Below are 17,627 nucleotides of genomic sequence, written 5' to 3'. Positions count from 1 at the left end.
AAACAGAAAGAACATATTTACACATATGAACTGACGTTTTGTTATACTAGCAAGTTAAAATACTAAAGCCATGAGCCAAATAAATGACATATAGTGCTTAAATAATTTTTACAGATACTGTGCCAAAGTAGGGTGAATCACCTGGAGAAAACGGAGTAAACAGAATGAGTTGGGGAAATTCAACTGCCTTTCTTTTGGTGAGCAGTTTCCCTGCCCTCCTCAGGTTTGTGTACTTACGCAACAATCTGCCTGAGGGAGTCAGTAGCATGCTGAATTTATATGAACCACACTCTTTGACATGACAGAAGAATTCGCCAAACACAAAAACAGACACACAAACAGGCATAGACACATCTGCAACCCAAGAGGAGTGAATAATTTATCACAACTTTCCACCAAACTTTACTTTTACCCAGTTTTTATTTACAGGAAGCGAAGCTTGTGAGAGAAAGAATGCTGGATAGTCGTCTAGTCTAACCGGGCTTAACATTTGAGCTGCTGGCATAAAATAAATTAGCATTGAAGTCACATACATCTTCTCTCCTTCATCCCTCCCCCAGTCATTCCTCTCTGCTTCTCGCTTTTGCCTAAAGTGTTCTTTTTCCTTTATCTGGAAATTATGTTGGCGGTGCAAAGGTCATATTTATAATGGAACTGGTATTTAAAGGCCTATGAGGCTGTGGCTAATATGTTGATTAATATTATTATGTAAGAGGAGGTTTTCAGTATTTTTGGGTTGATATTCATGTTAGTTGCAAACTGCACACTGTCGTGTCCCTATCAAGAGTTGTTTGGAGATAAAATAGTAGGAAAAGAACATTTTTAAAGTAGCAGGAGTTAGTTTACAAATCCAGAACAAACTTTCTGTCCTCTGTTCCTTTCCTGTCAGATTAATGCTGAACAAAGGCCACTAGTGCTAAAATATTGTTGATAAATAAATAAATAAATATCTGTGTGGAAGGTGTGCGCTTTTCTACACATAAGGTTATGGAAAAAAATGTAGAACCTCGTGAAGTACAGCAGGGTTATTCCCTTCCTGTTACTGCCTCATTACAATAACTCCATATGTCGTGACAACTTTATGGCTTATAAAACGAGTGCTAGTTTGCACATACTGTATTTGATTATTTAAAAAAAAAAAAAAGTCAATTTTGACTTATTTACTGTAATGCAGAATCCTGTTGAAAAAGACATGAACACCACACAACATTGTAATAGTTTAAAAATGTTTTTCCCACTGAGATCCGGGCGACTCGGTGGTAGAAGTGCACAATACAGAGGCTACAGTCGCCAAGAGTCGTTGACGCAGCTCTCCTAAGTTTGATTCCCAGCCCCAGGCCATCTCCTGCAGATGAATGAGTAAAAGCCCTAGTGGTTTTTATGCATTCATATGCATAAAAAACTACTTTTTGATCTTTGAATATTAATAAAAACCATCTAACTGTTTACATCCAATACATAAATCAACTGAGTGGCACAACAGATGAGGGCTGAACCACATCTTTTGATAAACAAAGGTCCAAAATGAGTAACACGCAATTAATTAGGAGAGGTGGAAGAGTTCATAAAATCAATCTAAATCATCTGGTTCACATGTCTCAGGTCAGAACAGGCGTCAGCCAGTTTAGCACAGGTCGAATATGGCTGAACTTAGTCATTTAATTCAATGATATAAAAAAAGAACAAAAAGAGTTAAAGCCTTAATTAAGACTGGACACGTTTAAAAAGTTGCGATAGGATTGGTAACAATGAAAAAAGTGACTTTAAATTCCCTTTAATACTTTGTAGATGTGTTTTTATGTGTTCTATTTGTGTTTGTATATATGTATGATCAACTGATGAAGCAATGTATTGTTGGATTTTAATATTTTTTATTATTTATACTATTCGGGTGCAGGTTTTATATAATCCCACTGGGCTTTTGCCTCTCCCTACATTGTTATTATATATATATTTTTTATCTTTAATCTGCATTTTAATTGTGCAAAATAAACTCTAAAGGATAACTTGAAGTCCCTTTCAAGCTAGCCAGTGTAAATGCTCTTCACAATGAGAGGACCCCACATCACTTATGCCATTGTACTATTCCCCCTCTCTTTTATTTCCAACTTGATCAGTTCATAATTTAATCCTGCCATTGAGCAAGTATTCACAATGGATACATCTACAATTTTGTGCAAACTGTGTAATATTATGTTGATGAGGCTAGGAGCAACACATCCAGTTTGTTAGCTCATATGCATAGACGCAGTGGGTTATTGATTGACAACACAAACCAGAGAGCGCAAAGAAGAATATTTTCCTGAGTTTTAAGCAGCCTGTCAGTAAAAGGTTATTCGAGGCAAAAGTCTTAGCTAAAGCAGTGAGTTGTTTTATTGCCAAGTCTAATTTGCATGTGCAAGGTACTGGATTTCAACATAAAATTTAAGTACCACAGGACTAGAAATACTCCCTGCTGCTGACACTTGAGCAATAGTTAGTTCTCAAACATTATGAAGATGCGCAAGATAAAACTGACAAAGAGCTATCAAACACACAGTATGTTTAATACAGTTTATTGTTTGTGTGGCATAAGAAATCTTAAGGACACCAGAAATCATTTTAACTATTATTTCAGTTCAGGCAGCGCTTGAGCAAATAATGGTTTATGATCCATTAACTATCTGTGAGATATGGGTGATGTAAGCATGTTGGGGATCCAATACTGTTGGATGTGAATTTTGAGAACTCTTACTAAGAGAGGCTATTGCAAAGCAAAAATGATCTTGAAGAAGATGCGGAATAAATGTAGAAATAAATTTTATAACAGGACTATAACATAATATCTGTAGTTATTTTCCAAAAGTATGTCGGAGGACTCAGCAGCAAAGCTTAAATGATAATAGCAAAGAAATCGGGTGCTCTTTGAAAGCACCAACACCTGGTTCGTAAATCGAAGTCCTCATCTGTATTTTAACTAAGCACAGCCTGAGGGGAACAGCAGCAAACTGTCCTCATATGATCAGATCTTCATCCAAGCTACACAAAAACTGCTATTCACTTAATTATCACAAAGCATCACACTGCCAGAGACACGCAAACGTATAAAAAGTCATTTCTGTGTTACCTGATGCTGCTCATGCTGCCTGCGTCTGATCCCAGCTTGCATCTCTCCAGCTGGGTGGCAACAATCTGACGTTCAGCTTCAAGTTCTCTGGTCAGACGTTCAAACTGAAGCTCCTGGTGAGATAAAACATACACAGTCTGAGTTTCAGCAATCGATATCCTTTAAGGCATACTAGGGACTGTATTTCTATGTATATGTATCACATATTTTGGTGGAAATACTCAACTTTTATTTGATGTGTAAAAGGGAGACAGATCAAAATAGCACAAACAGCAATAAAAAAAATAAAAAATAAAAAAAATAAAATATATATATATATATATATATATATATTTCAAGACAGTATTGTGACATCCACACATCCATTTCCCTAACCTCCACGGTGAGAAACAGCAGCTTTCACTTAGGGCTGGACAATGTGGCTTAACATGATATGTGTTTCACATCAGTCAACATCGATAATTTTCTGTCAATTATTGATTTTTTTTGTCCAGTCCTACTTTCACTTACTAAGTTTATGACTTTTACAAAGACAGAATATTCTCTGGTCCTTGTGAAGTCTTGAAAAGTATAATAAAAAAAAATGTACTATACTCATTTGTAAGTATCTCACTAAAAAAAATTTAAGCATTTTTTTTAAATCTAGAAAAAGCTAAAATGCAGAAGCAGTTTATGAAAAATAACTAATATTCTGTGACCTATGAAGTCATGAGGCGACGCAGCCCTCTCACACTACTTGACTAAACAATGCCCAAAAAATCTCAGCACAACAATAAAAGGAAATGAAAAGTATTTTTCCTTATTTCCGATTTGTTGTTTAAAAGAATTTAGAGGCCAAGAAGAAAAATATGACGGACATCATTAAAGTAGCAATCTGCAATTCTTACTGTCCATGAATCCACAAGATGTCAGAAGCAATTAATTTGCAAGGGAATTTTTAAAACGTAGAAGCAAGCAAGTACATTCTAAGTTCCATAAAATAAATAAATAAATAAATAAATAAATAAATAAATAAATAAAGGCATTTGGTGACCAAGGGATTTATTCATTGAATTGACTTTGAAAAAGGTCATTTTCACCCTGAACCCTAGGTAAATGCATAAGTGTGTGTGTGCACAAGCGTGTGTTGTTGTAGTTCATCACAGTGTGGAGGTGGATCAGGAATGCAGGGAACGGTACCACGCTAGAGATGTTCTGTATAGTATCTGAGCACGCGTGTGAAAAACCTGAGAAAAGAAAGAGAGAGCTGGAACAAGAAGAAGAGAGAGTAAATGCTGGTTCGATTGGTTTTCTCAAAGTCATTTGAAGCTCTGAATGAGCTGATTCCCAGTCGCTATCTTGGGTTTCCAACTTCAATCGCATCCCCACCAACAAAACACAGCACAATGCAATTCATCTCCCTCTCTGTCTCTCCCATGCATCCATTTTGCTACGTGCTTCCAGCAACAGCTCGCTCATAAATATGCACACTCCCCACTTTACCCATTTTCCATTCAAATTGTTACCTGCTTTTTAATGTTTTCTTTTTACTATTAAAACCAGAAGGATATTGTATCTTGTGTGCGCTACTTGTATATGCAATGGTGCATTAAGCGCATGCTATAAAGGCCAACATAGAAACTAATTAAAAGCAACATCACATCCCACGAGAATACTAGTGGCACAAATTCTATTACAATTCCTTCTATCTGTCTTTGTGCCTTCCTTTGTTTATTGGTATTCTTCCTGTCAGGAACTCTTGTGTAAATTTCATATCTTCAAAACCACAGTTAGATAAATCTCAGATATGTGAACAAAGAAACAGGTTTTTATCAACACTTGCTTGTCTTTAAAGTAAGGGACAGAGAGAGTTTCTATTACACCCTGAGGACCTCCGCTTGTGAATTGCAGCTTTGTTTTACAAAGAGCTGCCTCACTTCAAAGCTCGGCTCTGCTTTTCATAGCACACCATGTTGTCACCTGGTTTGCAGAAGTTACAAATTATTTAAATCCTCAAGGTGTAAAAATGTAAATCCCTAAACCCAGAGTGTCATTATGCTAATTGATTAGTTATAATGCTTCTGTGACCAAATTTATTTTCTGGCTGCTAAGGCAACAAGGTGATGTCTGGAACAGAGGTGTGACATAGTGGACAGGTTTTGCATCGGGTGAGAGAACTGTTCAATGTTACATAGCCCATCTTCAAAGCTTGGATTCATTTTTGAACACTTTAAACGAGAAAGTGTTGATAAATGGCACCTGGCTAATGCTTTATTTGTGAACCTGACAAGAAATAATGGCAATTTTATTGTTAGATTTGCAGTACTTTATGTTCATAAGTTGGTAAGGATGCAGTGAAAAGTCTTTTCTAGGTCTTTACAATAAATAAAAAGTTGGGCAAATGTGATGCACCCTTCAGGATAGAAATTAGATAATCCTTTGCTTTATAGCTACAACCAAAACTACACTACCCCTCCTAAATCCAAGGCTTAAGGACTGACTGGACTCCTCTGCCTACAGCGTCTTGACATAGGCTTCTTCAGGGAAGCAAACAAATATTACCCCATAATTGAACACACAGCTTTTCGTCTTTTTGAGCGGCTCATCTATTTCAGGCCACTGCCGTCATGAATTTGTTTAGGTACCTCTAAAACTTCAGTCCCAGTGACAGGCAGCCCCAGTTAAACTTCCTCATCTCTGCCTGTATTAGTGAAGTTTCATGAGTAGAGATGTTCTTTTGATAGTCAACAATAACGACTGGTAAAAGTGTGCAGAGTTACTTTTAGATAATCGTACCTTTGATTGATGTAGGATTGAAGCCTTTAATTTGAGTAAAATCTTAACTGAATTTGCTGAAAGTCAAACAAAAGGGACTTTTATTACTCTTGTCTTAGAAAGGGGAGTAAAAGTTGTCAATGTGCAAGTTACTGAAAACTGACACACAATTTTACCAAGACACCCTTTTAAATTATCTCTGGAATTATGAGGGCTTGAATGAAACTTATGGTGGGGACATGTATCTATTACAGAAGGGCAATTTAGAAACATGATTTTTTAGGATCTATCTAAATCTAGAAAAACTACAATCTTAGTTCACATACCACATATTAAAACGTGGTTACTTGTTATTTGTATGTGCAAAAAGTTGTCGGGGTATTTACATTCGTCACATTTGGCATAGCCACAATGGACGAGTTGGGACTTTACAAACTCATATTCCAATCCCTGTATTTAAATAAATAAATATGTATGTTTCTCTAAAGGCAAATAATACAACGCTTCAATGCTGCACAGGTCTTAAAGTCTAGAACAAACAAAACATGGAAAGCAAAGCCCCCAATTAGCCACACAGATCTCTCTGTCAACTGCAGAACCCCATCTAACCCGAGCATTACACAATGAGTCCAAACTCCCCCTGTACAGCCCTCGCCTATTCACAAACCTGGATCACTCTTCAGGGTTTCTGCTGATGTATTAATTATACAATGCAGTGCAGGGAATTATCATAAGGCTTTGGAATTAAAAAAAAAAGACAAAATGTTCTCAACTTCTAGGTCGGTCTGAAAGATCCAAGTGCATGAATGACTTAGACTATCCCAAAAGCAAATGCATCAGCAATGAATTTTGAGGAGCTTCTCTTCCTGCCCATCAGTTATTAATGGGTTATAACTCCATGTTGAAACAATTTGGAGTCCAGTGATGTGTATAAATGCTGTTCTTTCCAGGCGTAGATTATCTGAGAGAGTTATTCTTGAGATCACATGTCGCAGGGCAAGGCATTTTCAAGCCTTGCCCTGCGACAGACTGGTGTACCCCACCTCTCACCCGGAACGTTAGCTGGAGATAGGCACCAGCACCCCTCCCGAACCCACTAAGGGACAAGGGTGTAAATAAAATGGATGGATGGATGGATGAATGGGTGGATTTTCAATCCTTCTTTGATCCAGCCTAAGAAGAGTGAAAAGTGGAGGGAATTGCACTAGCCTCCATAGACAGGAAATATATGCAAAATCTTAGACATCATCTTCCTCAAAGAAGATATGCAGAGAGAAACTGTCTTGTAAAAATCATGCTTAATGTTGATTTCCCTTCATGTACTTGGTCTTTTCAGGTTTTCTTCAAAAATAAGATAATTCAAAGTACCGGCACCAGGACTACTTGCCTCTTCTATGTCACAACCTTGGATATTAAAATCAGCTTTAGTGCTTTCAAAAACAACAACTGAAGCTCATGTAGCCAGTTTAGGATTTAGCAGAGAACCGTTTCTGTTTACCCTCCCCATGTTTGTCCTGTCTGTCACTTTAATGAGCATGTAAAACCCTATCAGGAATAGAGCTCTGAAAAGGAAGGCTGGAGGACGGGAAAGAAGGAGAAAAGAGAAAGGAATCCAACAGAGACCGAGACGACTGCTGATGAATGCCACATGAAATGATGCCCAACGGAGGGGAAACCTGATCCACTTTAACGTATCTTTTCTGCATGTGTGTGCAAAAAACAGGAGAAGGTTGTTTAAGTCTCCCAAGAAAGGTGCATCACTGCCTACTACACAAAAAAGCACCTAAAAAAAAGTGTTTAAATCAAAATTTACTTTAAATCTAAATGTGATGAGAGGTAAGTTGATCCACACCACCTCTTAAAATTAGGAGCATTTAATCTTATGAGTTTTTATGAACTTTGAGAAACAACCACTTTATGAAAATAGGGGGAAAATCTTAGGGGTTTATGGAAGCCCCTAAGACTTGCTTATAGAAAATGATGGTGTTATTGTAAGAGACAGTGTAACATGTCAACCTGATTCTTACATAGGGGTCTTATAGGGAATGCATTTTTCCCCCATGCTAATAATACAACAGTTATACGTCTTAATATTTGAACACTAAACACTACATTCAATTTTTTTAAATCAATACAGTCAGTAGCTATGTCTGGTGTGTGCTGCTTACAGAGGACTCTATACCAGCTGTAGTGTTTGTCGTGCAGCTTTTTCTGAAAGCCCTCATCCATCACTTTTTTTATATATTTCTTGCATTATCACACAAAATAACGCAGACATGCTGCTCATCTATTCCTTGTGTGATAGCATTCCCTCCACCGCTCGCGCTACATGCTCTACAGTATGTGAGCCACAAAACTGACAAACGGTACATATTTGATCGAATGAGTCCATTAAGAGAGATTGAGCTCGGGCAAACATAAAAACTCCAGATTTATATCAGTGTGCATGCTATCAAAGGCAATAGCATGAACACTGCATTAGATATTTTGTATTCAGTGATGAATTTCTACATCAAGCATGAGTACTGCTGTTTTCAAGGTTGAGAGAGCACATGTTTTACCACTGCAAAAAAAAGAAGAAAAAAAAGTTACCAAATAATCTAGACACCTAACTTACCCCGACAGCTTAAAGCATAAAAATCAAATTATTTAAGCACAGTCCCAGTCTAGAGGTCACATATACTTATCATGAGCATGAATGTTGTTAATTTTTAATTATGTGTTTGAACTTTTTTCCAGCACGGTACCTTCAGCAGAATTATTTTATGATACGTCACTGACCTGACAAGAGTCACATTTGGATTTATCAGAGTGAGTTTTTCAACCCAGAGAACAATGTCCTGCCAATATTAGAGCTTCATACATGGCACAAAGCAAGAACATTAAAGAAGGACTATGTGTCCAAAGACTTCAACTTCTCCTCAAGTCAAAACCTAAAAAGTTGAAAGTCAGACACAAATATGTGTCGCAACAAGTTAAAGATCAATGAAACTGGTTTTGGGATGAATAAAGCAGGTGGACAATAATCTCAAACTAAAAAAAAAGAAAAGAAAAAAAGAATACATTTTTTGACCAATGGTTTTAAAATAACCTTTTTTTTAAAACAGGAGTGGTCATCTAGCCAGTTTGTCAACAAGCCTGTCGATGCCTACACAAATGATTCAGTTTGCCATTTCCTGATGGACCGTTTAAAAAAGTAAAGGTAGAGTTTCTGTATATGTTTGAGAGAGCATGAACATTTTCAGCTCTTTTTTTTTTTTTTTGCTCAGCTTAAGGTCTTTGTTGTAGAATATTTTTCCCTGAAAAAATCCAGATAATGCCCATGAATTCTGAAATTATGAAAATAATGATCATACCAATGCACAACTCAAGCTTGTTTTATTCTGCATCAGTTATGCACCTTCCACCTGTCCTTTCTCACAACACGCTGCTGCACACTAGAGACAAAACTCATACCTGTAGCAGTGATGACTGGCCTTTTGCTTTGACAGCCTGGATATTTTAAAATGGGCTTCAAAGTCGTAGTTTATCTGTCTTCTGTATTTTATGAAACTTTCAAACACACCCATAAACACTTATGCTTGATGCATAAGTGTGGTTAAAAAAAAACAAACAAAAAAAACCACATACCTTCCACTATCTCTTTTAATGTTTATTATAGGTAAATAAGTCATGTCTAGAATAAGCATCTTGAATTCTAGAGTACCATAAAAATAAAAAATAAAAATAAAATAAAACATTATCCAGACCTGAGATATATGATCGCCAACAGCTGGCCTATAACAGTTTTATATGCATTATAAATAGTCAACACACAAACACAGCAGTATTCTGACAGATCTCTCCCACGTTAAATTATTTAAGGGTTCTGTGGGCAAAATGAAATCAACGCTCTTTTAGTCTGCAAATTCTTTCTTTTCTCACTGTCGAGCTACCACAGCCGTCTTCTTTGGTCACATGGCGCAATGAAGAGAAAATGTCGGGTTGTTATCGTTCCACAATTCAACATCAATTTTAGCCGGTTAAATAGTTTTAATGATTTGAATTTCGCAGGGTTGATGCAACAATTGTGGATATATATTAACTATGATCTAGTCTTTTTCGGCTAACCAATACAAAACAGTAAGAGACAGACTAGCACAAACATTGGACTGACTTATTAGCTCTAATGAGCTCAGATAAAAAAAAAAAAATGAATAAATACATAAAAAGAAAAACATGTAAAAGGAAGCCGAGCTTTCTGTTGCTCCCATATTGGCAAATAATAACTGGCACGTAATTTTCTTAAGACTTTTGTTACTTTGTCTTTGTTTGACTCCGTTTTTAAATGTCAATAACAAAATCATTATGATTTTCATTTCCACTTTAGATTTAAGAGTCAGGAAAAGATAGAAGTCATTGTGCTAACCTGACACTTTACAGTTTTTAAGTCATTAGACTGAAATAAGTGATTCTTGAGCAATTTTTTCTGGAACAATATTGCAACGTGTTTGTACAGCTGAGAAATTTGCTTTAGTAGCAACACTTTTAGACTTGTCACATACTGTACTATCCTATTAAATAGGTATCGCCTCAGGTTGCGGTTTTACACTGAAATGTTCTCATGTGTTCCTACGTAGGATCAACATTAATCTTATCTCACCACCATCCTCTACTAATGCCAACAGGGTCATTAGTAGAGGAACCAAAGACAGAACGCAGAAAGAATAACTTTGAGGTGATTAAAGAAATAAAGGACAATAAATTGCAAACTGAAATCACAGACAGCAGCCAAGGAGGAGTCAGGAATTATGGTGAACAACAGAAACAAGGGAGCCGGAGGAGCAATAAAACCACGACAGCAAGCAAGTGACTGAAAACTGGAGGCTTGAAGAGCAGTGATTAAACAGGTGAGAGATTACACTGATGTTCTGCAGCTGAGAGAGAGGCCATGAACCTCCCCAACTGAAGAACAATGAAAAACAAACAGGTTTGTAATCCATTAAAGCTGACAATAAGGAAACAGAAAGAAAAAATTGAATGAATCCCAACTTATAAAACATGGATAATGGCAAGACAAATAAAAAATGTCATTCTTGGTTGGATTATATCTCAGAAAAATAATCAAGAAAGACATAATTAAACTGTTCTATGTTGCTACAAGCCATTTTTTCTTTTTTTGCTTTTTTTCTGCAGATTTTTTTCCAACTCCTGTTTAGTGGGATTTTCCATGAAGTAAACAGCAAGATGTTTAAGCCCTTTTTTTAAGCAACAAACACATTATTGCTATAATATCTGAATCGAAATGTTCCAACCGGACAGCCCTCTGTTCTCAGCTACATATGCTTACACATAGATGTGCAACAACACGCATGCAATGTTAACGTTGAAGCTAGCTTTCATAAATTTAGAAGACAGAAGGATTGGGTTCATGCTCAGTGAGTGTGGGTTTAGCAACAGACAAAATGTCATTTCGAAAATGTCACTGCTTAAATGCCAATGCAGCTCCCTGTGCCTCTTAGAGTGTTGATTTGTGTGTGTGTGCGTGCGTGCACGCGGGCATGTGTGTGAATAACAATTGGTGCACGCTCACTTTTACCCCATAACACAAAAAGTGCGTATCTATAAAGTATACATAAAGTAAGCTTTATGTAACTTAATTGCTAAAATAACTTTCTATGTGGATGCAGAGAAGCGCTAGTAGAAAAGGTTCGTTTAAATCCCCTGTTAGCACTGTGCATACCATAGAAATAATAGTAGCAAAAATAATAATAAATCAGATTGACAGACTAGGGGCCAAAAAGTTTCTAAACATCATCTACAAGCAATTTTGACATGCATCTTAAGCATGCACTCAGAAAGCGCTCCTAGTTTCTCGTTAATATTTTTGGGTTGTTTTGATATCAGATTCCTGTTATGGTTATTTAAAAGTCGACTAAATTAAAATGTCTAATTTAGCTGCTTCAAGTATGTCAAAATAAAGATCACAGACAAGATTGAGGGGCTTTAGGGAAGAAGAATATATATTTTAGAGACAATTTAATATTTCAACTGAGGGAGGTGATGGCAGCTTTTTAAATAATTTTAGAACAAATTTGACTTCCTCAGACCAGGAGCAAAATTCTTGCCAAAAAAAAAAAGAGGCTGAATATGTTAACACTTTCTTTCAAGACTTGCTTGTGAAAGCCCCTGAGCAGGACACTCACTCCCTTTTTTTTTTCTTCCCAGTGCATCACCTCTGATATGAAATGTGGCTAATGCATAAACGTGAAAAACTGATTCTACAAAAGAACAAGCATGGATGCAAAAAAATAAATAAATAAATCTTCCATGGAAGATGGATTTAAAATCCGGTTACTAGCTTCCGTGTCAACCTTTTCTGAGTGTGTTCTCCCATCTCCGCAACATAACGTGGCAGACGACTCCAGAGCAACCCCAAAGGTCTCTCTTCCTCCAGAACTCACAAGCACTTGTTTTGATAGATTAGTTGGTGCAAGTAAATTGAAACGTCTGTCGTCCTTTTGGAGCCTCGTTCAGATATGTCCACAAAGGAAAATGTAAACGCACCATGTCCAAATTGAACCAAGTCACTGTGGGTTTAAGAGTAAAAATATTTATTTATTTATTTTCCAAATTGGATTTCAAATTGCTCGAGTGTGTATGCAGGTGTGTGAAAAACCTAGTGTGCATCTAAGCGAAACTGGTGTGTGTGTGTATGCCAGATACAGTCACTAAGCATAAACTAAAGTGACAAGCATGGAGTTAATAAAAAAATCACACACAAACCCTCAGGCTAAATTCTAAGATTAATAAAATGCTTAACAATCTGTCAGCTTCTTCATCTGAAATCCATTCATACATTTAAAATCAATCTCTTACTAATTGAACACGTATTGTATCTACAAGAACGCATCGGTACATACAAACAGAGATATCAAGCGAAATAAAGATAAATAGAATAATAGATTCTTTAGGTGCTTATAGTCAAATAGCTTTGCCGAACTAAAGTATCACTTTAAGCATAGCTTTGACTACTCCACGCCTAAATCCAACTAAAGTTTGAAAACAGGATGACTTGAAGCTAAGCCGATTCTCGTATAATGTAGTGTCGTTTTATTAAAACGCATTAGTCAGTGAAAAGCATTCATTATTGTGTAAACACAAGCCATTTGCATCAGGGTTTAATCTCCTATAAGCACTGATTTGACTGGTTATCTCTGCCCCGGCAACCGCAATGAATTCAAGAATATATAGATGCTGACATCATTTTTGCGCGTGCTGCATGTTAGATGCAGCGCTTGTCAAAGTGAAAATTGGTTCAATGGAGGATTTTATGTTACTCCAAATTACGACAAATGTCATCTTGAGGTGCTTTTAGAAAACAAACAGATCCAGTTCAAATGCAGCTATGCAGAATCCAATATAATCAAAATTCAGTGCAGATCAATAGAATTAATTTTAGTACAGCCTAGTCCCCTTTTTCAGATCATGCTCCAATTAAATACAGTTCAATTCGATTCCAACGACAGTTAAGAATAGTCAAAGTTTTTAGTTCATAAAATGCAGACTGGGAATAATTTCTCTAAGTAATTTGATTTTGTATCATTCATCCTGACCAAGTACGTGTTTATTAATCTGTTCATCAAATATTATATTGAAACAAATGCAACTGATTTCCCTATTTGTGATCTGTATTGAAGGAAAACACTCTAAGTAAAACCTCGATGTATTCATTTTTTAACATGTATTTTATAAGCTAATTCTCCAACTTATAGAATAGGGTGAAATTATTGTAGGCTGATATACGCATTTTATCGTATAATGAGTTAGACAGAACATACATCTTGAATCCAAACAAATGGCCCTATTAATGCCTGTCCACAATTCTACAGATGCACATATTTTTTTGAACAAGTTATAAAGTTAAAGGTTTTTGATGCGTCTTAAAATATTTTACAAGCGTCTCCTCCAGGTGTGGTGTTAATCAGTTTAAGGAGCTTCTTTGAACTAGAAAGCTGTTGGGACAGCATGGTTTGCTGTCCCAACAGGTTACAGCAAACCATGTAGCATATTCCACATCACACACCTGCAGACAAGTTTGCTACAGAACCATTCTGGAGAAACACTGTCTGCTCTGCTCCCTCGTGGAAACACGATTTTTAGTTTTTTGCTAAGGTAATCACAGAGATAAATTCATCTATCACCTTCTCACGACTTAGGAAAATGAGAACCATTGAAGAAATAAGAGATCTTCTTTTAGTAACACATAGTGGTAAGAAATAACATATCAGTCTCTGTGCATCGAGCATTACTGTGCAGAGTAATGCTCACAGTAATGCCACAGTAATGTCATTTCTCTGAGCATTAGATAATTTGTTCCCGAGTTGTTTTAAAAGTTTTCTGCTTGTGAATAGCTCCTACACTTCACACTCTTTCAACAAACTGATTGCATATAATGTTAAGTCCATTTTCCAGGCTAAAGAAAAAAACAGGTTAAAGAAAATGCTCTTAGGTAACATCTCGCTACGTCCATGTAAATGATATTATACCTTATACCTTATAACCTATAATATAGTTTTCTCACTGATTTTTCAAAGTGTGATCATTTTCTTTTTTGTTTATTGGTACTAAATAAATCACAAAACTTTACTTCAAATAAAACTTAAAATAAATTCATTTCAAAGAACAAGACAACAATACCATTGTCCATATCAGATAACGGGTTAAACTAATCTGCAATTAGTTAAACCTTGACTTCACCAGGCAAAACATTAAGAACAATTTCTAATTTGCAATTTTTGCCAAAAATGAGAAACTGACCTTGTTGCCCTAACATTACACATCATTACAAGTCATGTAAAGACTGCTGTTATCCCATAGGAGAAGACTTATAAGCACCTTTCAGGATCCCTTGTAGTTTGCCTCTAGCTGTGGAGTTGGAGATGAAATAATTTACCTACTTCAATAAACCCAACATTAACTGGGCAAAGTAGGCAGTTTGTGAGGATCATGTTCTTAAATTTCTCCAGGACATTTAAAACGCTTCAAACTAATTTATAACGTCAGAAACGTCCAGAACAAGCAGATGGATGCCTCCGCATTCTCTTGGATTAATGACTACCTGACACACTTAAGGCATCCCACAGACTCAGGCATACTTCACTTCCCGGAGATTGTTGTGTACCAGAAGCGGATTCGAGGTGGACTTACAGCAGACGTCCGCAGGATAATGTCCATGCAAAGGTCAGTTTTATGGCCGAGTACGAATAATTGGTGTCACACAGTGAACTGCTGGGCCAGTGTTGACATCAAGTGTGTGCGACAACCAGCTGATGTGGTTTAGAGACAACCTGTCCCGAGAATATGCATCATGACTGCCAACCTCTGTGGCGCACAGAGATGTTGCACATCTTATAGAAGGGGTGTAAAACTAAAAACACATCAGACAATCCTAAGCATTAGTACACAGCAACTATGTGACTTCCTTTGCGCACACAAAACATCCATAATGACTTCTGAAGCAACCCTAGATTGAGATCTTCGACAATTTGTCATTTGGAAAAATAAGTTTAAAAGAAATAGATTTAATAAAAAATGGCTGGAGCTTTTATGTATGCTTTATAATTGATTTCCAGCATGTCAAAATCTTTTCTTTTAAGCATTAAAATACCGTTTTAATTTATTTTCTAGCAATTAGGTAGATATGCATGCATTCCAACGCCGTCATAAATTGCTTTAAGTAAAAAAATAAATTAAAAAAATTCAGCACATCTTTAGCATTTGAGCAGATATTCTCATTTGTGGGTTGTGCACATAAACAGAGATGTTATCGTCAAGTGGCTGACCTCCACCTCTAATTGGCAACAGAGAAGCTGTCACAGGGCAGAAGAACACTGTAGCCATGTCATCTCATTAGGTAGAGAGAAAGCGATGAAAAACTGAGAAGAGGAGGCAAAAGACGGCAGAGGAAGAAATACGGTTTCCTAAGACCACATTAATTTACTCAACAGATATACAGAAGAAAATGAGTGACGGCCAAAGCATTAACAAATACCCACAGATGTAATAATGTTGTGAAATCAGTTAATGCATTTCCATCTTTATCAAGTTCAATGAACCAGATAAAACATTGCTAGATGTTTCCTTGTGTTGCTTTATCAATGAGTAACGACAAGAAAGTCATCAGCCTTAGCTCTACAGAAGTCTTGTCCAGGGAAACACATTCACACTGTATGTTGATGAATACAAGATTGGGTTTCCTCAGTTTTTTTTTTGCACTCGGCAATAATAGTTAAAATTATTGTAGAAATCCAGATATTGTATATTCCTGTCCATCAATAACTCCAGCACCAATACAGAATGCGTGTGAATGTGTGTGAATGTTGTTACTGTCAAATTCTTTCCCCTCTTGGCAATGCATCATTAGGTAGAAACACGGCTCCCGGCCCCCCTCTGAGAAAAATGAAGGCTAGAGGGAAGTGACGGGAGGAGTGATAGAAGATGACAGAGGCAGAATGATTAAAAACAGAGGAAAATAAAGGGGAGGAAAAACTGCAGTGGATGACAGCAGGGGGGTTATGTATACAGATCAGATGCAAGAAAGCAAAACAGAAAGAAGCCTGACATAAACCAGAAGCCAAAAATACACCTGGAGAGGATGCAGCTGAAGTTGAAAGCAACATGACTTTTCCATGGTATTAATTTCTGACTGAATCCATTCAACACAGATGAAAAACAAATGCATCTGCATAAACAGCTGCTTAAACTCCAGAACAACATTTTTTTTTCCTCAGTAGGATTTGATCTACGCTATCATTCCCTTAAATAATTCAATCTAATAAATATACTTGGAAAAAAATACTTTGAAAAGTTTGCCTGATAGAAAAAAAAGCTTATGTTGCATGCAGAAAATGGAGAAAAGTAAACGAAAAAACAAATCTTGCTATTTTAATCTTCTATGATTAACTTTGTTTGGGTGGTAGTTGAGGTAAAATTGGGCGTGGAACCAACCACTCCGTTTATGGTGGGGATATTGTGCTGCTGACCTCCACCCGGGTCGTGGTGGCCAGAGAACTTCGAAGACCTCCTGAATCCCACCAGCAAGTCTTCTGTTGTCAAAGCCTAAGCTGGGAACTTTGGGCGGGCGGAGCTCTCTGATTTCTGGTACTGAGGTCACCAAGGTGATTACAAGAAAATTAAAAAAAAAACTTCTGCAGCAGTGTGATTTTCATCCTGCCCATGAAACACAAAGAACAAAGTCATATTATCTAGTCTAAAGTCTCAGTGAGCTTTGTTCAGTAGATTCCCCCACATCTCACCTCTACTGGATACAGATTTTTTGTTTGTGTTTCATGATTAAGTTTTGTTATTTACGCATTAAATCTGCCACATGTCTGCATACATTTGCTTCTTACACCCATATGACGATTACAAATTAGTGCCGTGATCAAGGGTCTAAAGTCTACATGCATAAAGATGGAGAACTTAAATATTTGCCATGCTGTCACCATCTCGTATTTGTCTTTTGACTCATAAAAGACAGAGTTCTGGTGCCAAATAGGACTGAATTATTAGCAGAATGAAATAAGATTACTGGGTCAAATAGCCTGCCATACCGAGGTACAACAAGGTTAGTAGATCTTCAACAGATCATACAGAGCATCTCCAGGGGCAGAATAAGATTAGATAGACTAAGTAACGTGTTGCTACTGCATTAGAGCAGCGCTTACATAAATTTAGTAGCAGTCCTCCTAATATGAAGTCTGTATGACTGAGTTGTCATTCATGC

The 17,627-nt window shown here is 36.8% G+C and overlaps 1 protein-coding gene across 1 annotated transcript in view; it reads right to left on the bottom strand.

Moving 5' to 3' along the window:
- Window positions 1-17,627, bottom strand: part of LOC106904022 (catenin delta-2-like) — a 192,818-nt gene that overhangs the window by 156,593 nt on the left and 18,598 nt on the right. Inside the window, exon 3 of the mRNA XM_088001444.1 lies at window positions 3,107-3,219. Coding sequence (XP_087857570.1) covers window positions 3,107-3,219 — 113 coding nt within the window. The remainder of the gene's footprint in view (window positions 1-3,106; window positions 3,220-17,627) is intronic.

Source organism: Poecilia mexicana, unplaced genomic scaffold (genome assembly GCF_051168715.1).
Source record: "Poecilia mexicana isolate PSO_F unplaced genomic scaffold, ASM5116871v1 scaffold_20, whole genome shotgun sequence".
Classification (NCBI taxonomy): Eukaryota; Metazoa; Chordata; class Actinopteri; order Cyprinodontiformes; family Poeciliidae; genus Poecilia; species Poecilia mexicana.
This window is presented reverse-complemented; position numbering and strand designations above follow the sequence as displayed.